General features: G+C 35.8%; 1 protein-coding gene across 3 annotated transcripts in view; it reads right to left on the reverse strand.

Annotated features, from left to right (window-relative positions):
• Window positions 1–23,074, reverse strand: part of gas7b (growth arrest-specific 7b) — a 121,907-nt gene that overhangs the window by 8,965 nt on the left and 89,868 nt on the right. For all 3 annotated transcript variants that reach the window (XM_088599576.1, XM_088599578.1, XM_088599577.1), the window contains exons 6-11: window positions 20,199–20,288; window positions 19,053–19,168; window positions 17,523–17,597; window positions 12,893–12,971; window positions 11,268–11,396; window positions 7,603–7,726 (exon numbers count right to left, since the gene is read on the reverse strand). In XM_088599576.1, the coding sequence (XP_088455702.1) occupies window positions 7,603–7,726; window positions 11,268–11,396; window positions 12,893–12,971; window positions 17,523–17,597; window positions 19,053–19,168; window positions 20,199–20,288 (613 nt within the window). The remainder of the gene's footprint in view (window positions 1–7,602; window positions 7,727–11,267; window positions 11,397–12,892; window positions 12,972–17,522; window positions 17,598–19,052; window positions 19,169–20,198; window positions 20,289–23,074) is intronic.

Below are 23,074 nucleotides of genomic sequence, written 5' to 3' on the forward strand. Positions count from 1 at the left end.
TATTAGGAAAATGAGGAAGCACGGTGGCACAGTGGTTAGCATTGCAACTTCACAGTGTTGGGGCTTTGAGTTCAATTCCTGATCTTGGGACCAGTGCTGGGTCTCGTCCAGGTGCTCTGGTTTCCTCCCGCAGTCCAGAGACCTACTGGTAGGCTAATCGACTTCTGACAAAATTGGCCCTGGTATGAGTGTATATGTGTACCCTGCCTTGTGCCCATTGACTGCTGGGATAGGCTCTGGCTCCCCCATGACCCTGAACTGCAAGAAGCAGTAATAAAATGGATGGACCAAAAAAATTTATAGTGTAAACAGGTCAGAATAGGTGCCTCTGAAATCTCTTCAGGTTTGCAAAACTATTTGTATTCCCATAATTACAAAACAGAAGTTATATGTTCCTTATATCAGAGGTGCCTACCTGTAACCCACATGGCTCATTTTAATGTAGAACTTCTTCTCAAAGAGGTCAAATTTGTGTTTTTTTTAAAGTAATAAGGCAAAAATAAAGATGAAGATTAAGTTACTAACTGGCCCATTTTGGAATAAACAGAACATCAAACAACATGTCAAGAATGACATCTATCAAGTTCAGTTATGAAAGATGGGTAATTAAACAGCCAAGACTTCATTGATAGGTGGCACATACTGCAAACTCTCCCCATTTACACATTGTTTGAGCAAGAACTGTAACTCCATCCATGAAAGATGACATACAGTATGTGACTTTTATTTAGGTATCAGGTATCTCACTCTCACCTCACCTCTCACATCTGATCTGAACCTCACAGTGCCTTCTTTCTTTCTTACCAAAAACCCAAACACACGATGAAAATCTACCTCTACCATACATGTCAAAAACTCACTCCCCATCATTTCTACCTCTTTATTTCATTCTGTTGATGCATGTTTTTGCACATAACCTGTTACCTTTTTGCTGTTTTGCACATTGCCTGTTGTTGTTTTTTTTTGTACTACTTATGTCCGAGAGCTAGCTAAATAGCATTTCGTTATATCATATACCTGTATATGAGTATAATGACAATAAACTTGAACTTGACTTGAACTTGCCTTGACTTGACAATACAATGAAATGTAAAAAAGTGGCATTCTTTCTTAACAAAGTAAGATTACAGAATTAACCGGATACGTTTAACATAAATTGACAAAAGTCTGGATTTTGGGTTTCACAAAGCAAATTCACAAATTGAATTGTACTGTATGTGGTAAAGTAACTATAACAACATATCCTTTATTCTCAACCTGATCCAGGCAGTTTAAGTTAAACTTAGCCTGACTTTGTGGTAAAGAGTTCAACTCACAGACCCTTCAGATCCCTGCAAAAAATGACATTACTTTTATTCAGGTATCTGCTGAGCGAATAAATGTTTAGAGATCACCACTGATCATTTTTGTTTGAAAGATACTGTTTCAGCCGACAGGATATACCATACATTCATGATCTCTTAAGCCTTCATAAGGCTGAGATTGCTGTGATTAGTGCAGTTTTTACTGCGTTGGTGCTGTAACTCAGAGTGCTTCAGTAAAGAGACTGTATTGTGCAATATAGAAAGTAGTGATTGCACTAAAACAGTTTTTGCATGCTTTTACAACCTTTGACAGCCAAACATTAGTGAATACCACCAAACAGGAATTTTGTGAAATAGGTAATATTCGCATCTACAGTATAATTCTATCCACTTTCCTGTAATTGTAGCTTCTGTTCCCTGTAGCTATGAACCAATATCTAAACATTTCTTGCAGCATTTCCTAATTGAATAGGTGCTCTGGACATACTCATTAAAACCCCCAAAGGCCAAACAAAGCTTTTTTTAACAGAAAATAAATTTACTGCATCAGTACATCATCTAAAGTTTTAAAAATGAAAATTCTAGCCTAAAGACAGGAACATTGATTATACAAAACAAAATAAAGTTACCAACCATTTCCATCAAAATAAGTTTTTAAACATATGAGGCTACAATGGGTTTTACCTAGTGGTGTTCATAATGTATACTGTAGCTTCCATCATCAAATTTTTCCTAATTTATCAAATAAACTATGATACATGATGTCACATCAGCAACATGTACATGACTCATGTACATGTCTGAGGGTAAATCCAGACAAGGCATGTGACATCGTTGTCACATGTGCTATGCTGCTTAACATTGCCATCCTTAAGAAGGACAGAGTTTCCCCCCTGCACACTGTAATGACATCCCTACTGATCATCTGGATCAACAGGGTGGCAGAGCTGAGAGAGACAACATACAGTGCCTTGGGAAAGTATTCGGCCCCCTTGAACTTTTCAACCTTTTGCCACATTTCAGGCTTCAAACATAAAGATATAAATTTTTTATTTTATGTGAAGAATCACCAACAAGTGGGACACAATTGTGAAGTGGAACGAAATCTATTGGATTTTTGAAACTTTTTTAACTAATAAAAAAATGAAAAGTGGGGCGTGCAAAATTATTCGGCCCCCTTGCGTTAATACTTTGTAGAGCCACCTTTTGCTGCGATTACAGCTGCAAGTCGCTTGGGGTATGTCTCTATCAGTTTTGCACATCGAGAGACTGAAATTCTTGCCCATTCTTCCTTGCAAAACAGCTCGAGCTCAGTGAGGTTGGATGGAGAGCGTTTGTGAACAGCAGTTTTCAGCTCTTTCCACAGATTCTCGATTGGATTCAGGTCTGGACTTTGACTTGGCCATTCAAACACCTGGATACGTTTATTTGTGAACCATTCCTTTGTAGATTTTGCTGTATGTTTGGGATCATTGTCTTGTTGGAAGATAAATCTCCGTCCCAGTTTCAGGTCTTTTGCAGACTCCAACAGGTTTTCATCCAGAATGGTCCTGTATTTGGCTGCATCCATCTTCCCCTCAATTTTAACCATCTTCCCTGTCCCTGCTGAAGAAAAGCAGGCCCAAACCATGATGCTGCCACCACCATGTTTGACAGTGGGGATGGTGTGTTGAGGGTGATGAGCCGTGTTGCTTTTACGCCAAACATATCGTTTTGCATTGTGGCCAAAAAGTTCGATTTTGGTTTCATCTGACCAGAGCACCTTCTTCCACATGTTTGGGGTGTCTCCCAGGTGGCTTGTGGCAAACTTTAGGCGAGACTTTTTATGGATATCTTTGAGAAATGGCTTTCTTCTTGCCACTCTTCCATAAAGGCCAGATTTGTGCAGTGTAAGACTGATTGTTGTCCTATGGACAGACTCTCCCACCTCAGCTGTAGTTCTCTGCAGTTCATCCAGAGTGATCATGGGCCTCTTGGCTGCATCTCTGATCAGTCTTCTCCTTGTCTGAGCTGAAAGTTTAGAGGGACGGCCAGGTCTTGGTAGATTTGCAGTGGTCTGATACTCCTTCCATTTCAAGATGATCGCTTGCACAGTGCTCCTTGGGATGTTTGAAGCTTGGGAAATCTTTTTGTATCCAAATCCGGCTTTAAACTTCTCCACAACAGTATTACGGACCTGCCTGGTGTGTTCCTTGGTCTTCATGATGCTCTCTGCGCTTTCAACAGAACCTTGAGACTATCACAGAGCAGGTGCATTTATACAGAGACTTGATTACACACAGGTGGATTCTATTTATCACCATCAGTCATTTAGGACAACATTGGATCATTCAGAGATCCTCGCTGAACTTCTGGAGTGAGTTTGCTGCACTGAAAGTAAAGGGGCCGAATAATTTTGCACGCCCCACTTTTCATTTTTTTATTAGTTAAAAAAGTTTCAAAAATCCAATAGATTTCGTTCCACTTCACAATTGTGTCCCACTTGTTGGTGATTCTTCACATAAAATAAAAAAATTATATCTTTATGTTTGAAGCCTGAAATGTGGCAAAAGGTTGAAAAGTTCAAGGGGGCCGAATACTTTCGCAAGGCACTGTATAGTAGCTGAATATCATTCTAGTGAAACAGATACCATTTTTTAAGATATACAATATACTGTACTGCACGCACAGCATCAACATGGGGCAATGCTAACAGGTTCCAGCAGATGGCAATGCAGTCCTTGTGTTTCTATTAGTACACAGTACACTAGTGTAGTGGCACCTTATTTTTATTCTGCACATGCACTCCTCCAGAATGTAAATCTTTTATGTTCAGCACCGTAATGTGTTTTAAATAACATGTCAGAATACACATGATTTGCAAGTGTAATGTGGAACTGGACAGAACTACCTGATGTCACATTTTGTTAAAACCCATAAACATCTGTCTTCCATCACACAGTTCAAGAAATATTGGCATGTTTTGGGGATCGGACACAGAATATATGGAATTTATATGCGTAAATATGTAAATTGGGTTTAGAGTAATGGAAATATGTTGCTTAGCAACAGATGTCGAGAAAGATGTTAAGCTATCCAAAATTCCTTTGAATCTCATTTCCCAGATATCTCTTGCACTTTTAAATAATGAATTTGGCTAAGAAACGAATCTACTCTGGAGAAAAGAGTTCAAGCACATTGCCTGGCCTTTTTCATGAAAAGTAAGCCTTCATCCACAAAGATACACAGTTGGAAAATATACTTTTTTTGTCCAAAAATATGATACAAATCACTTCATAAATAACTAAAAGCTTCATTGTTGTCTGAACAATATCCTAAACTAATCCTCTACTTCAAAATGCATATGGACTATTAAAATGGGAAACTAAACAACATTTGATAGCAATACTTTTTCATCTAATTGAAAAAGCATTGTATATTTAGATATGCTCATCTTTTTCAAAACATGATTAATTTTCAAATTGAAAGCTGGAAGATTCCCCTTCAATATACTGTAAATAACTGGACTGAGAACTAATCAATGTGCAAAAAACAGTTAGGAACTCAAACCACAAACTGGAATAGCATAATTAGCCTAGTTACTGCCTACTTACTGTATGTGAAATATGTGCTCATTTAGAGGTATTTTTATTTAGTGGACATTTCTATTGCATTTTAAGGCTTCAATTACCACAGACAAACGTTATTCTCTCTAGGGTACCTCTGGTGACTAAAAGAGAAGCATTTATTATTCCCCCGTTGGCTCACATTATGTGTGACAAAGGAAGAAAAAAGACTGGCCTGCTCTAATGGTGGGTACAGGGATAGTGCAGATCATTCCTATTCCGTTGCATCTTTGCCAATGATGAGTGAATATTTGACGCACAAGACCAAAGGCTTATTTACATGTAGATATACTAATTAATATAAACTGTCCTTGGATAGTAAGAGGAAACTGGAGCACCTGGCAAAAATTCAGGTGGTTACAGGGAGAAAATGGACACTCCATACAGGAGGCAGCACTATTAAGGAACCCATGACCCAGGAGCTGTGAGACTGGAGTCTTTTAAATTTTCTTTTTATTATTTAATTTAAACAAAGGATAATTATGAAGCATAGTTACAATAAAAAAACAGTTTGCAATGATCATACAGAGTAGTACTGTATGTACTGTAACAAAAACACAATCGATACATGTAGTCAAAAGTGTATTAATTGCTTAAATATTTGCAATTTTCCTAAGTCTTCTTTCTGGACTCCACAATCTCATAAAACATTCACAACTTTGATTTGGTTCATTAAAACTTAATGCTGTCTGGCATAATTTCAAATTATTCTTACAAAACACTGGCTCTCAACTCCGTCTTAATCCCTTATTCAAATCACCGGTGTTTCCTTTTGGTCTAAAAAATAAAAGAATCTTGGAGGATTCAGTCAGTCAACATCTCCATCATTCCCTGCTGTGCAAAACTGTCTGGAAAGTTTTATCCTTAAGACAGATGCCACCAACATCTGCCCCTGCAACAATTTATTTTTAGCTTATCACTGCTTTAACGATACTTTTCAAAACATATAGTCTTCAGACTGGATGAGATAAACTGTCTGGAACTCCCCAAATACAGTCTCCCATTTTTATAGTGTTTGTGTTTGTGTTTCCAGTTTTCCTGAGTTAAGAAATGGCTGATCTCAATCACACAAGCCTTTCTATTATGCTGTTCTCCACTACTGCCAACAGATTATCCACTAGGGAATATATTAGTAGCCCACACCCACTGAATCTAATACTCCAGCATCAAAATAGCATATTACATATGTTCTCAAGGTGTATTTTGTTACGAAATATCGTCTGGACACAATGCTGCTGACACACCTACTGTTTTTACTGATGCATAGCCAGCTTGGTTTGCCTAACTCTTTCACAAGTCAATGTACCAACATTATTGTTTTTGCTGTTTAAAACTTTTCCGTAGCATTCTTTCAGATCTATCTGGCATACCTTACAATGAACTTCAAGACTGTTAAAATAATGTGGACTCACAGCCTGAAGTCCTGAAATTTAGAATACTATTCCTGTGTTACAAACAGGACTGTTTTTTGTCCAGATCTGAGGCATTGTCTCAGATCTTCTTAATGATGAACAGTCTCTGTTCTTATTTTCTAAAAATTTAAGAACATTATGACAAAAAAATCTTCGTTCACTTACTTTTTAGCATGTACAAAAAGATCTTGTACAGAAATATCTGATCTGAGTTTGTTCTTATGGTAATATTTAATATTTAATGTTTAATGTTTTTTGTGTTCCTCACTACAACACAAGGCCCCGTTATAAGTTAGTAAGACCATATAAGTACTGTTGCCAAACTATTGCGCAATGTGTTAGAGCTAAGTATTAAGTGTCCCTTTATATCACAGCTTCAAATCTCACTTCAGCTGGTGTAAAGTTTTTTAAATTATTAAATCTTTCATGTTTAGCATTGGTCCAAAAGAAATACCTCAAGTTAGAAGTGGTAGAAAATCAATTTATTACCCATCCATTTAATAGTAGTGCTACAAAATTAAAATATTGTAATAAGTAAAAAGATGTAAAATCAGAATAAAACATAACTCCTACGAAAATACTCAAAACTGGGATTAACCCTTGAGGGTGCAGTATTTATCAAGGCAACAAAGCTAATTACAACAGAGCATTAATATACCTTTATGCTGTCAAGTTTCAATATACCTGTAGAAATTTCAAAGGGACTGACCTTAAAAAACCTGTCTTTTATAACTCACCCACCCCATCTGTAAAGGACTAACCTGCTGTTAGAAACATAACCTGATTTTACCTTTAGATCAGCTCTTATTTCAATGAACTGTTTGTAACTTGATATTTTTTTATTTAGGGGAAATGTTTTGGTCTGATGTTTTCTGAAAATGCTGTAAAAGACAACCCAAGGTGTACTTACTGATCATAAAGTAAGCGTTCTTCCTTATTTGAAATGATAAATGGCCACAATTCTGTTTATTAGTCCACAGGTACTGTATCTGTTTCATATATACTGTAAAGGGGCTACAATATGTCAAGTAATAGAATATGCTACTCTATTCTATTGAACTGTTTTCTATTTGTCATAATCATACTGGCATTTGTATGGAACAAGTGTCTATTTAAAAATAAATTGACAGTAGTTACACATTTCTGAAACTAGTGGTAGTTTACAGTCATTTCCTCCTATATAAAGGGGAGGAAAGAGTGGTACTGTACATGTCTCTGATGTAAAGGTGAGGCATCATGGGTAGTGCTACTGCATGTGATGTGCTTCTCCTGAAGTCGTACCTGCTTGTGTGGATTTCCTTCTGGCTTTCTTGATATCTTCTTCAGTTTTGTTGCTCAGTTTTATTTCCAGCTGTTGTGTTTTCATCTCTAGGTCTTTCTGCCTCTCAGCCAGAGCTTTGCGTGCCTTTCAGAAAAACAACAATGCAACAGTTGTGTAATTCATATAATGCCTGAATGCCCTTTTGTCCAAATCAAGCACCATGATCCGTATTCACAACTATCCACTTTTCACGTATTGTTGGCAAGTTTAGCTGTGCCCATAATCTGTTTGTCTTTTTTTTGTATTCCAAGTAGACAGAATAGTATTTTGTGAGTGCTCAAACACTTTGAAACCAAAAGGAATACAGTTATTGTACTTTTCTAAGTTAAAACTGCTAGCCCATTCTCTGTAAAATGGACTGGAGATGTCTCTCTCAGAAAAAAAACATGTTAACAGTTTTAGGACACTATAAAAGACCAGTTAATGTTTTTCAGAGTGCTCTTTTGATTTCAAATTATTGGTGGCAACCTTATTACAGAAGGTTTCTGTTTTTTCAGAATCATGTTGAGAATTATTATACAGTACACAAAAATGTTATCACGGACGTCCAAAGGGACTAACTGTGGAGAGCAGGAGAGTGAAAAAAGACCCATATGCGTAGCGGCGGAATGAGAAAAAGGCTTGGGCTCGTTAGTGCAAAGAGTTCAGGAGTGCCGTATAGAAACTTATGCCCTCAGGTAGCGGACGTGGGGCGACCTGGTGCAAGCCGGGTCTCAGGACATCCAAACGTCAATGCTGAGTGAGGGCAGAGTGCAAGACCCGGAAATATATAGCCCAAGGGAAAGAGAGGGACCGGAAGGACAGCAGGCAGAAAACTAGGGACAAGACAGAGTGGGAGCGCCATCTGGCTGCAGAGGGCATGACAAATGTCAGGTACAGTATGTTGATATGTACAGTATCTTTAATGTGTAGCACCTGTTCAATTGGCAAGAAAATATTAATATTTAGGCAACACTCTACTGGTAAGAAAATATTTAAAAAATCCCAGGAATGTAGTAGTGTATTGTTGGAATTCTAGAAACACCAAAAGGAATAGAACTTATTGAACTTGATTCAGCTTACTATCAAGTTCATGGCAAATATTTGTAAGACAAAGTAAATTTCTTTCATGGTTGTTACGTCCCAGTGTGTGGTCTATGTGTGTTTGTTGTTATGTTCCAAACTGCTGACTTTGATTGTTCTCCCTCCCCCATTGGCCCACCGTTACACCACTGTTTCCGTATGACATCATCATCAATCAGCTCTCAGCCAATCAGAACTCATCTTATTCAGTATAAAACATGGGGGCTTTCAGAAGGGAGAGGCCTTTCGTTTGACTTTGGTCCCGCTTGGCTTTGGTTATCGCTTCGCTTTAGATTTTGCTTCGGCTTTGTTGGTTTGTTAGTTTCTGTTAGTCTCTTTGTACGTTCGTTTGTTTGTGTTTATCCTTGTTTCGCCATTACCTTGCCCTAACGTGTTATATGTTCACCCTTTGTGTTCTTTTGTACCTTGTTCCTGTTTATTACTCTCATTTTCTCATTTGTATTCCTAGTTCACTTGTGTTTTTGTGTAAACCTTTGTGTATAAGGTTAGTTTAGGTTGTTGGGTACATTCTACACACTTAGTTGATTTTGTATTAGTCACACTAGTTTAGTATGGGTGAGTGCCATTTGTCTTGTATGGTGTTGGGAAGTCAGTGGAGGTTAGCTAGGGTGTTGAAGACGCGGAAGACCGTGTGTTTTGGGTTTTCTTTTGTAGTCAGGTTAGCTTTCCCTCACTTTCCTAGCCAGATCCATTTTGTTTGTTATTTTCTTTTCTTTGGCACCACTCTAGTTCCCTTACCCTGTGCGTTATTGTGTCCTGTTTTGAACCAGTCACTTATTCAACTTAAAATCATAATTTTTGCACCAACCCTTGTTATCACGCTTCCTAGTCGCTCACCAGAACCCACCTGCTTCCAAAAATTATCCTAAATGTTACACCCCTTTACCCCTAGACACTTGGGTCGTAACAATGGTATCACTTCACAACATATTTGTGAGTTCTCATGACACAAGATAATGATTTCAACAAGCAGCAACATTCAAGTGTAACAGTAACAACCTCACAGTGCATCAGTGAGATTATGAAAAAGCACATTTTTGCCTATTATAAACATATATAACAAAGCTATATATTTTTGGCAATTCCAACTGATAGTCTTTTGAATATTAAGCATATTTCTTAAGAAACCCAGGCAACTTCCCATTTATTTCAGCCCTTTGCCAGGCAAGTTATTTGAACAGCTCTCCAATCATAACACAGTTTTAAGATTGTGATATGCAGTGAATGATTTCTTGTTCATTTTATCATAGTACAGCACAATTATTTGTTAAACTAAATCAAGACAAAACAGCTGCCTGCTACAGTTACTACTACTGCATAAGTTTGATTTCCTTCCCATTTACAGATGACTTTATAGATACATTACCATGCTTTATGTATTAATATCTGCAAATACTGAAATGGGGAACAACAACATACATCATCACAATTAGTTATGGTTTGGAAATGTTGTCTTACTTTTAAAAAAAAAATATATATGTATTACACAGTATCCATACTGCTCCTATACAGAGACGGGTCATTTTTATTATATAAAAATTTGAATTTCAGACAACTTCACATTCATACGCACCTAAGTATTCCATTAAAATAAATTTAACAAAAAAACAAACCCATGATAATGTTCTGCTCTTTGGAAATGCAATGGAGTCTCCAGAACTATTTAGAGGACTTTCAAGGTTTCCTGTTTTCCTCGTGTATAAAAGGAGACACCACATGGAAGACATTTTTAGGTCAGAGAGCACCTTGAAGACTGCAGGTAGAAGGTCACTGACCTCAACAAGTTGGGGAATGCATAAAAAAGTATGCACAAAAAGCTGAATCTACTACTTTTGTATAATGACAACCTTGCCCTGAAGAGAATGCAATTGTATCTTGCTTTCATAGATAGTGAGACAAGTATCAAAACTATAATTTGACATTGTCTGCTTGAATGCTTTCCCCTGCCAAGAAGTTTAAGCTTGGATGAAAAATGGACATTGCAGCATGACAAAGATCCAAAGCATACACCCAAATTTACAAAGAACTGCTTAACTGCATATAAAACAAATGTTCTCAACTTGCCATCTAAACTCCAGAGCTCAATCTCATCAAACGTTTGTGGTGTGACCTCTAGAAAGGCAGTACATGAATAGAACTGAAAGGGTCTGATGGATCTAGAGCAATTCTTCCTGGAGAATTCCCCCTCAGGAGTGCCACAATCTCATAGCACACTACAGGAAACTGTATTATCAATGCCAGGGGAAGATTTACAAAATACCAGCTAAGTGTGAATGAATTTTCCATACTTTAATTAACTATTCATGACAAATATGACTTTGCTCTTTCCAAGGAAATTAAGATTACTGAATAACATTTTTAGATTTTTTTAAGCACAACTCAGGAGGGCATTGTATGTACTAATGAATAAGGCATAATATGGCTGTGTAGATAATGCAAAGTAGCTCATCATAGCAGTGTTGTGCCAATAAAGAAGAATACCTTCACAGTGGAGGAAAAAAAACCTGTCGTGCTTTCATTGAGCCTTTTTGAAACTACATACCTTTTCTACTGCGGCATATCGGTTGGCAAGTTGTTTTCGAAGGTCAGAAATATGATGATCAAATTTCTTCATGTCCTTTTTAAAGTTATCTCGGAAAGTAAGTAGGGGTTTCTCCACTTCGCTTTGGAGCTACAAAACATAAATAGAACTTATCAGAGCCTGTAAAATGTGAACGTTTGCTTTACTGTTAATGATTGTCAAGTTACTTCAGCTATTATGAATGAAAAGGACAGCTTTAGATTAACTTCTGTAATATCACTGTTAGGCAAAGACCAAATCTCTAGTGTCTTCCAGTGTACATAATGTTCTATTTAAGCGACAAAAGGTAAAAGGGATAAGCCACATTTTAATAATGTCATAAATGTCATTTTCCAGAAGTATCATTTTCCTGATTATTATTAACACCCTAAACATAGGTGGTTGTGCAGTACAAATGTTGAATGAAATGCGAAGATTTAGGAGATGTTTTTAAGAGCCAAGTTAATTTACTGTTCATTATGGTGATTGTGGATATAAGCCTTTTACACTGCTCTCTGGTCTGGTCCTGTGAGACTGCCAGTGTGCTTTACCCTTAGTATATATTTCTAGCGGCAGACTTTCTGGCTCAGCAGAGGCATTACAAGCTGCAAAGTAAAAAAAGTAATTCTATCAATAACTATACTTTTGTGCATTGGCTGGCTAGTGTTTCCTGACTAGCTGTTCAAGGATTTAGCACCTTTTTTTGTTTCCTCTATGTAAACAAAGGAACTGAAGAATTCATTTCCTGTTAAATATTTGGCCTCATCTCAGGCTTCTGAAAAACAGAGTGTTTATGTATTGGAGGAACTAGTAAAATACTCAGCTTTGGAATTTGTTGGTAATCTCTGTTTTAAATATTGTTGGCAAGGAATGAGGGAAGAAATTAAATCTAGAGTTGATCTACTGTAACATGCGCTTAAAAGTGGATTGCCTCCTGTATATCTTAAATATTAGCTGCACTATTTAGAAACCTCAGAAGAAGATACTGAACTTTTCATTTGATCTAGGTGAAATTGGACATTTGGGCTAGAAAAATAGTTCCCATAGTAGACATTGTCCTTTTTGCTGTATATAATTACAGTGCAGTACTGGAGTATATTGCTTACTCTTTTGTTAAGAAGTTAAAATGTATGTAATATATAAGTACTTGAAGAGAATTTGAATAGTTTTCTTTTAATGAGCATATAAATACTAACAATCAGGATGTTTATACTGTATGTAGAATCATTAGTTTTATTTGGGTGACAGTGTGTCTTTGGGAGAAAACTAAAGCAGCCAGAAAAATTTAAGTGAACAATACAGTATAAGACCCTGGTCCTGTAAAAGCTACAGTGCTACAGTACCTACTGTGCTGCATCCTGTCCATATTAATATGCAAGTGGTCTCTTGTAATCTTAGTTATTACTCACGTTTTTTGTGTTAATCATATTGGTTATTTTACATATAAAAACAAGTACAATTAGCAATGTCAAGAGACTATTTGCCCCACCTTTATTTCCTATATACTGTATGTACTGAACACTTCCTTCATTTTCCATGTGATAAATTATAGCAATACAAAAAAAAACATTCATTGCTGGTTTGAAGTAGAGTATGTTTTTGATTACCTTAGATGAAAACTTTAAATGGACCTCAGCCTCATCTGCTAGGCTCTTCTTCAACTGAGCCCATGCTTCTCCCAGGGTGCTTAAGAAATACAAAATGGTTACACAGTGAATACAAATATATTACAGTGTCCAGTGTCCAGAAAAGCGCTATATAAGTGTAAGCAATTATTATTATTATTATAACCTTCTTTTCATTCAACAAAAAATTAAGAAATCTGACAATGCAATTAATGTCAGAACTGAGAAGCTGGAAGTTAAAAGAACGTAATAATAATTTGACCGAGTAGAGAGACTTGACTGCTATTTCTTTTAATTCACATTATAAGAGTTTAAACCCTGCACATGGAATGTTATGCATGGTCTTCTTAAGGAAGTATCTATGTAAAATTAGTGTCATCTCAACAAATAAGCTGTATTCAGTTTATACTTGAACAAACTACAAGTAAAATTGTTGTTACATTCCCTTTTAAAAGAACAATTTACTGGGTTTTGTTTTTCTAAATTGACAGAGCTCCAAAATTAAGAATTCGGAGCTCTGGAAAGTAGAGAGAGGGTAAAGCTATATAAAGTCATGCCCTAAACAAGATGGCCCATTTGTGATTTAAATCTCACAGTTTTTTTAGCATACTTTTAACTTTTTATGATTTAATTTTAAAAATGTATTGCACAAGAGCAAATGTCTGGGCAAACTGCGACATTTGTCTTACATTGGAATATCCCTTAAACACATCTGTGCAGGTATTTGTGGAATGTTTATTTAAACTCAATGATTTGACTAATTTAATCTGAAAGCCTGCCTGGCGTTATAAAGAAAAGTTTTTTGGGGTGGCTCACAGTGGTTAAACTAAAAGACAGAGCTCCGAATAAAAGGGTAGTTTTTCAGACATCAAACACATTCTTCTGTAGTCTAATTCATCCCAGCACCTGGGCTTGATGCAGAGCATTCAGTATATATCAACATATTGATTTTATGACTCAGCTTCATCATGTTTTCAAAATTTCTTGCTGTGATTAATCCCTCATACCTCATATTTAGTTAAATTCTGTCTTGCAATGATTTTTATGTTCAATTAAATATATTCATCTTTCAGATTGAGATACTTCATATTTTAAAATCTAAATTGAACTACAAAGCATTCAAATTAAAAGCAATTAATAACTTCATCAGATAAGTGATGCACAGTGTAAAATTAATTTTCTTCTTTAAATTTTGTTTTCAGGAACCATAAAACTCAAGTATGTGCCCAAAAAGCTAAATCTATGACTGGACTTCGATGTCCAAATCTCAATCTGTATTCATCACTTTTTTATTTTTACATCTTTTTAGTTATTTGAATTTGTTATATAAATACTCAAAATTTATATTACAATAATATTAACTACAATTTTGTGTTCTTAAAATTATAACATTCATATCTCTGATTATTGTACATAAAATATTTAAAAAAACACCAGATGCATCCCAAGTATATCATGTGTTTTTTTTCCTCTCAACTAGCACTTTAGCTTAACAAAGTTGTATTTCTCGCCCATCACATTACAATTAAGGAACTCACATTGTACAATAACACTGTGAGCCCTGGGAATCATGGAAATGCTTATTTTGTTTTTAATAAATCTGTGTTCTCATCAACCTAAGCTCTAGAACAATTTGGGCCAACTGCTAGAGTGTGCAATTGGTACTGTATCCATGGAGATGAGGTTTAAATGACCTATCCTGATACATTTCTGCATCTTGGCAGTCTAAATGTCACTAGAGACCATGTTTTTTTACTCCTCTTATTACAATACAGTGGTATGTGGTTGATAATATAATTTCTTTGTGCAAATTATCACGTGTATTTTAAGGTATTTAGATGTGCAGCATCCTCAAATCGTTTTCACACTCCAGATTCCTTAAAGGCATTTCTTAAAAATGGCACAGGTACTGTAGGTATTTTGTTTTAAAACGAGGTTTTAAAAAAAAGGTTTGAGTTCTCCCATATTAACAATTTATTACACGTGTTGTTTGTGATATTTCATTGTTACCTCTGCTTTGATATAGTGTCCTCATTCCAGACTTGGAAATGATAACTTCTAGTTTTTGTTCCATCTCAGCTGTTGATTAGGTCAGTGAACCCACTGTTTTCTTAAATCGGATTTAAAGGGCTTTCAGTACAAGGGTTATCATATTCTCCTCTCTTGTTCATTGATCCCTCCATTTTTTTAAATACACGATGTTGGCTTTTCTGTGCCACAAAATATTAAATCCGTACTGCAGTGTTACCAGGTCAGGGATGTACTGTAGACATCATATTAAACCAAAAAACTGGTAGGTGTAATTGTTATTCAGGAAAAGGTCAAAGTTGATCCCAGAAAGCAAACTGTCTCTAAATTCAGTTGCTCTGAATCTTCCCTGAACTCAATGTGATGGATTATGTACATTTATTGTAAAAACATGGAGTATGAGGAACGGCAACTTGAAAAATATTTTATCCTTTTACTGCAATGTCAAACTACTCTCATACTTGATTTTTTTCTTGAGGTTGGGAGCAGATAATGATTTAAAGGGACTAAAAAAACTTGCTGGACTGTAGCCTTCCTGGAAAAAAAGGTAAGGCACCCTGGCACACTAGACAAACAATTTCAGGTCTAGGCTTCCCAATCAGAACCTTTTCTGATTGACACCCTATTAGATTGCAAGGGAATAAAAACATAATACATGCCATTGTGCATATTGCCTGAAGAATCTGATCAGAGGATGGGTTTGTTTTGCAAAACATAATGAAGATATAAAATAGCAGATAAAACATGTCACAAGGCACAGTAGTCTAGAATTAAGGAAAAAGGAAAATATAACTTACATGAAATACCCCTCTGAGGAAAAAGTACCCTAACGTATGTACTGGCAGAAAAAAAAACTCTATGCGGTACAAATAGTACCAAATGAGCTTTGATAGAAATGACTTTTATACAGAAGAATCACAAAATTCTGAACATGAGAGTAGGTACCAGCTACCAAAACAATCATCAGGGGTGGATCAACAGCATACAGTAACAAAAGGACTGACATGACTACATAATACAAGTATTGTACTCTTTTAAATGCCTCTGGAAGGGGTGGGTGGACCTTTGTGGAATCATCTGGAGGCTGCAAGAAACAATACATCTTTTCTGATTCAGCAGAGCAAGCAAACTCTGAAACCAACAAAACTTGCAGAATCTCTAGGTGCAGTGATCAAACCAAAATTTCCCATAACAGATCAAATAGAACAGTGCAATGAAGACACATTTCTGTCCAGGTTTTAAGAGTTCTGACTTATGTCACTATTATGCTTTTTTATATAAAAGTAGCTGTGGGCTTCAATGGTGTTGCATGAAGGAGGCTTCCAAGGCAATAATCAATCCAAGCATTTTTAGTGCTGGCTGAGTTGCAGACCTTAACAAGTACAGTCCACACACAGATAGAGCACACATGACTAAACCACTACACAGGATATAGTTTCCCAGAAGAGAGTGTCTCCATCTTATTTGCCCAGCTCTATAATAATGCTCACCAAAAAAACAGACTGAAGGGAGAACCACAAATATATAAGAACCCCATTGCATACTGTAAGTAAAATTATTTACAAAACAGATATTTCCACTCTCTTATGTACAAGAATTAAGGTTACATCAATTGAGGATTGTTAATTAGAGAACAGAATGCTTTTACAGACATATGATAATGTGTTAAGAGAAGTTCAGCAAATTTTACAATATACAGTATACCTTTTATGTCCTCAACATACTGTATATATTTACAGTTACTGTAACTCAACTAAGACTAATGCATGATCTATGAAAGATACTCACCAGACACAAACAGCACTGAGCCATGCATGTTGTTTGTGAAGAAACGGCAACTTTTCATTGTAAATTATAAATCTGTATTTAAGTGAACATTAATACGGAACTTAGTTATATAACTTTTCAACTTTTTTTGCATTATGGAATGGTCTTCTAAAAATCCTGTTTCCACACACTGCCAGTTCACTTTGGCATATTAATAAGGCATGTGTATCAATGCAAAGCACTTTCATGGGTATACTGTATGGCACTTTTACAGGTAACTGGTACCTTACATAAAGGCTAGGTATGAAATCATAGCCTGCATTATAAAACAATAATTGACTTTACTCCCACAGAGCTGCAAATGTTTTCATGGCCAGATATAAACTGAGCTCATACAGTACATCATTATTGCAATTGTAGATGGAATCAAAAATTCCCATTGATGATTATCTCCTATATTAAGAATAGTTAATTACATTTCTGATCTATTACTGTATCTAAGTCAGCTACAAAGGTTTTTTTATAGTGTAAGCATCTGAACAATGTTAGAAGACAACCCTTTTACACAGTTGTGAACTTTTTTTTGTTATTTAGCTGCTTGCAACCCTTATACAAACAACAGTTTGCCATTCAATTTAAATTTCAAGAATACATTCTTAACCAGCATTTTAACACTTTAAATTACAAGAAACCTACTGTAGCACTTATGTGATAATGAGTGTCCCTGTAAGTGAGAGTCATGGAAGCTGAGAATGCAAAGTGATTTAAGTATTCATTTTGCAGGTTTAGATACAGTATGTAGTTCTTAAAAACCTACCCCTCTTCTTGCGCAGCCAGTGGAATCTGAGAAAGCTTTGAAAGATTCTTTGCATATTCCTCTTCAATTTTTATTCTGTAATAAAAAGAAAATACCACTTAATCTCTGCAGCCCAATCAATGGGTTGCATAAAAATTTGACTTTGGACCCAAAAAGAAATAAAGGATTTTTCAGGTAGCTTGAACCAATTTTATTTAAGACTTCTTATATGTGGTTTCAATGCAATGAAAAGGCCACCAGCATTTGAATAATGTGTAGTTATATCCAGTGCATAAACCCTATTGTTTTGATGGGAATTTAAAAAAAAACCTTCATTTAATTAATTTAATTAATTTAATTTAATTTAATTTTAATAACCATAATGTGCTTAAATCTTTATTTAAATATACCCATACAGGTATTGTTTGCTCAAGAGAAACACAATTAACAATATTGTTTTGCTCAATAGATACACAAGAGGCACAAATAACACTGAGTCCAGTTTAACAACAAGTAATGTTAGCTACTGTATTTAGTTTATACACTTACTGTACATCTTTTCAATAATTCAGTCAAATTGTAATAATGATAAATCAAGCCAACAAATACACTATACAAGGGGATAGCAAAACTTTGGTGTTAACTTGCCTAGCTGAGGAAATCACAGTGCTAACCAAAGATCATTGCAGTTAGAAACCCCCTCATGTACAAGTAATAAACCAGGGTGGCAGCTGCAAGGGTGCAGTGGGGCAGGAGTGAGGGGTGCTAGAAAGATGTGTGCAAAGTTGTGGGCAGCCAGCTAGTATTTATACTTAAAAATATATTTATATCAGAACAGAAGCATGAGATTACAATTTGACCTCCTCTCTAACTTTTGTTAAAAATATAATTTCTCTTTTTGATACAAAAATATATTTGGAGAATGAAGCAAATAAAGCACTGAAAATCCTCTTTTGCATTGTCATTTTTCTCTACAAGAAAATCATCTGACATGCTACAGTAAGTAGCATTCCAGTAAAAACTGCTTCTAAAAGCCTTCGTATGAAGCAAACTTCAGTAATTGTACCCAAAGCAAAAAGCAAAACAGAATTCAGCTTGTTACAACAGTAATATACTGTACTTTTCAGAGTTAAATGTGTTGCTCTTTGACTAAGGAGTTTTTATGAAAGGCTATTTTTATTTTCCAGCTTTGCGCAATATCGGCCTGCTTCCCCTGTGCACGTTCAGACCGCTTGCATTGAGAAATCAACTAGGAAACTAATTTTAATGAAATCGTTAAGATAGCCAGTCACTAACACAATGCGTAAATTAGGTTTTGCAACATGTATGCATTAAGTAACTGGAAGTGCACGGGATATGACTAACCGTTCTTTTCAATACAAAAATATCTCAAAGATGTAAGAGTTTATTGCAAAACGTCTATGCATGTGTGAAAGAAAAGTATAGAAAGATGTAGTAAGTTGTATTTTTTTCTAATCTGTTAAGTGCTACAGGCACTTCTCTTCTCACAGTACAAAATCCACGATTATCCATTTCTAATTGCACATTTACCTTTCCCGGATGAATTCTGCCATTTCTTTCTGCATTTGTTTGCCCTTTAGTTGTTTCTGAAGCAAAACCTCAAAGCCAGAGACAGATGCATTTCCCTGGGGATCCTTTTTATCAGCCTAAGGAGTAAAAGTAGAATATATGGGAATTATATCATAAAATACCACAATAAATGTAATTTATTAATGAAATATCCACGTTGAGGTAGTTCTAAATACTGTAAAAATGGCTCTTTACACTAGTATTTCACTTATTAATGACATCTTACACAGTACTGTCATTTGTATTGCACTAGATTCTTTTATACAGCTCTCTATGCTGCATGTACTGTAATTTGGCTGTACAAAATGAATTCAGAAGAGTTCAAGCACCATTTTTGACTTTTTTGTCAGTTTTGTTCTCCATACTCAGTCTGTTATTGTTGCCATTGTGAAAGTATAATGTGCTGAAGTTGTTGGCCCATACAGCCTGGCATTCATAATCCCTGTGGGGTCTCTATCTTTTGGGAGCCAGGTAGGTTCATTAAAGAAGTTTATGCAGTGTGGTTGTGTTATTTTAAAGGCATATAACTCCTAGGGATTCCCTTATTCTCAGAAGATAACTCAATTTAAAAAAAAACACCCAGAGCCCTTCTAACAACAGTGAACAAAGTAGAGCTGCACACGGAGAGCCATTGGTGGCCTGAGGTATTTAGAAAAAGTGACCTTTAGTTTAAAGTGGTCCTAGCACCTTGGCAGCCTGTTTTTTTAGCTCAAAAGAAACTGAGAAAATGTTTTGTAAAACAATATAAAAACTTATTAGAAAACCCATTACCGGCGATCAAACTTTAGGTGATTAAAGGCAGTTGCTCAATATGACAAGCTCTCCCATTGGTAGAAAATAATAAATCTTATTAAAAATAGTAATTTAAGATATCTAATTTTTCTCTTTCCAAAGCAACTACAAAATTATCAATAATAATACAAATAATAATGAAAACCTTAATTCTCAGGAAAATAGTAAGCATTTTAATAATCAATTTGAAGCATGACAATCAATTTCAGAGACTATGTGCTTTCAGTATTGGCATTTACATCTTTAAGAAGCCAATACTGGCAAACTGGATGGAAGCAAAACAGATACAGTATGTCTCCCTATGTGTTTTCTTACCCAGAAGTAATCGCAATAGCTCCACTCATTCGGTTTAAGCAGTTGCTGTTCAGGCATTGTCATAGGGAGTGGAAATGTTACACAATTTATCTGCAAGGGAACACAAGAATGAGAAAGAACTCAAGGTTTAGTGAAATACAGGGAAATGGGGGATATTTGGCTTTAACAGTTTTATCTTTGACTTTTATGGAGGCAGAGGCTTGTTATGTTCCTAGACCGCAAGAATCTAAACTGTAAGGTTACTTGCGAAGCAGTGCTGCCCACTCTCCTCATTAGATGGAATGCACAGGCTTGTGTGATTGACAGTCTCAGCTTAAAGCTGAAGCTGGGAAATGTAAAGGCCTGCAGGAGACCTTGTCCTTGTCCAGGCAAGAGTAGATCCTCTTCTACAGCAAAAAATGGTTATACATCCTTTATTGAACTGACAAACTACTGTATGCATTGAATGAATCAAAGACATGTCAACTAAGCACAATACTTTGAACATCTTGTGACAAATTTGAAATTACTCTCCACCATAACTAGAGGGTTCAGGCTGACCCAGGCATGATGCCAAGAGTCTTTCAGACAGATCTGTTTGCCAGACTGCTGGCTTTTCATACGCACCCAAATACAGTTAACCTCTATTTTCTCATGCACCCAAATACAGTTAAACTAGCACATACAGTCAACTCAAAGCCAGCACTTAACAAAATATCAACTCTCAGGGCTCCACATCTTCAATTACAGCTGATGTGTAGCAATTATGTAATGAACACCATCTGCAACCTCTTTGTGCCAAAAAAACCACCCCCATGAATGACAGTTTGCATCTCAGAGGACCATCAATGGAGAGTTTTAGTTTTTAAAAAAGAAAACAAATAGGTTATTGCTATGGCAAGCTTATTATAGAAATTATGTTGACTATACTAAATTATAAACAGATATCATAGCTCTCCAGCTCAAAGCACAAGAGCAGAGATGAGGCTAATAGACAGTTGTCATCTACTCATCTTTTTATCTTCTTCAGTGCCAGTAATGTAAAGATTATAGGATCACCGTCCAAGCTGTCCACAACATTAGTGGTGTGTGCTCCACCACAACATTAAAATACAGCCTGTAAAGTATTGGGTATAGAGAACAGCAAGTCTTTATTCTCTTCCGAGCAATGAAGAACTTAGAAAAATGTCAAGTAAACTTTGCCAGAGTTAAGGCTAAAAGACTGGAGACTTTGCTGTTTTTTAAGTGCAAGCAGACTTGAAATGCTGCATGAATGCATAAAACTCTTCTAATATAATAAAATGGATGGTACTGGCTTGGTTCTTTGCGCACTTGCCAAACTTTTGATGAAGCAATGAAAGAAGACTTTTAAAAAATGCTCCTCATCTGAGGGAAAGTGAAAAAATGATTGAGGAGTATCCCCTATTCATGGAACAAACATAATGAGAGAAATACCCTACTCCCTTCCCCCTTAGTGTGATTAAAATTAGGAAATGTTAGTGTCTTTTATGTGTGTACATGTTTATTATATTTATTTACATTTATTATATATATATACTACATGTTTATTACATGCACATTACTGTTAATCCCTGCTGAGAAGACAATCTAATTGATTCACTGGTAGGTGTGTCTCTTCATTAATGCTATTTGTTTCACAACTTGTGTCTAGTGGTGTACACTACAGTCCAGTTTACTTGTGTATGTTGGAGCCCTCTCATATTTTTACTAATTGCACATTTTCTCTTAAATAAATATCCTTCCCAGGAAAGAATAAACATAAGCAGAATTTTACAAAGCACATTGACGAAGGGGAATGGGGCAGAGTGGGAAATAGTAACAATGGTAGTGTCCACCTTGGAAATAGTGAAACTAACAGGTATGTGAAGTTATCATGAGAATGTAAAAATTAATTAAAAAATGTCCCCGTTTCCCCTCTTCTTCACCAGTGTGTGTGCTATTACTGAAATCTTTATAATTTATTTAGTTGCAGTTGCATATTTTAGGCAAACGTTAACCCATTTTATTGGAATTATATTAATGGAGATTTGTTTTTCCTACTATGAAAATAACAGGACTGAGGAACTGCTTCCAGTTGTATAGAAATGTCTTGTTGACTCAGTTAAACTGCCATCTGTATGTTTTAATGCATTTTTTTGTAGTACCCTAATTTAATTTTTAGACATTGGTATATGTAATTGGAAAACCAATGCAAGTATATATGGGGAAAGAAAATAAAAACACCAACCAAGAAATCAGAAGTCACATTACCCCTTGTACTGCAGGATGGAGTAACCAAAAATGAAACAATAGTGTCTTGTTAGTGCATGCGCTGTGCTGCGCAAACACAAGAAAGAAGAACTCAGAAAACAACTCCTAAATGCCAGACTCTAAAAGACAGCTTTTGGGATCCATAAAAATGTCAAACAAAGAAAAACTGTGGTCTTCCCAAAAGTCAAGAGATATGCAATTCTCTTACACTGTCAACAAAAAACTACAAGAATACTGCTTTTAAGCTGCAGTGTAAATCAGGTACAAAGTGTGACAAATACTGTAATTGAAGAGTGTTAAACTACATTTCCTTTGAGTAGTGATACCATTTTGTCTTTTATTCTAGCAGTGCTCTTAATTGCATAATGTGTTTAACTAATGGGCTGATTTTAACTGGAACACATCTTCATTTTCTGGTGTTGGTGCTTCAAATATTTTACCTTTAACATACAGTAGAATCTCTTTCAAATCAACTGTAAGAAATTTAACAAAAACATTCAATCTGCCCTACAGAGCAGATTATTAAATCAGTAATGTAATGGTGATGAAATGAAAACCTGAAAATCCTACAGCCATCAAGAACCAGAGTTTATTGCTTTTGCCCTCTTTAATTCTTGAGCAGACAT

The sequence above is a fragment of the Lepisosteus platostomus genome, chromosome 11, assembly GCF_059453375.1.
Source record: "Lepisosteus platostomus isolate fLepPlt1 chromosome 11, fLepPlt1.hap1, whole genome shotgun sequence".
NCBI classification, from domain to species: domain Eukaryota; kingdom Metazoa; phylum Chordata; class Actinopteri; order Semionotiformes; family Lepisosteidae; genus Lepisosteus; species Lepisosteus platostomus.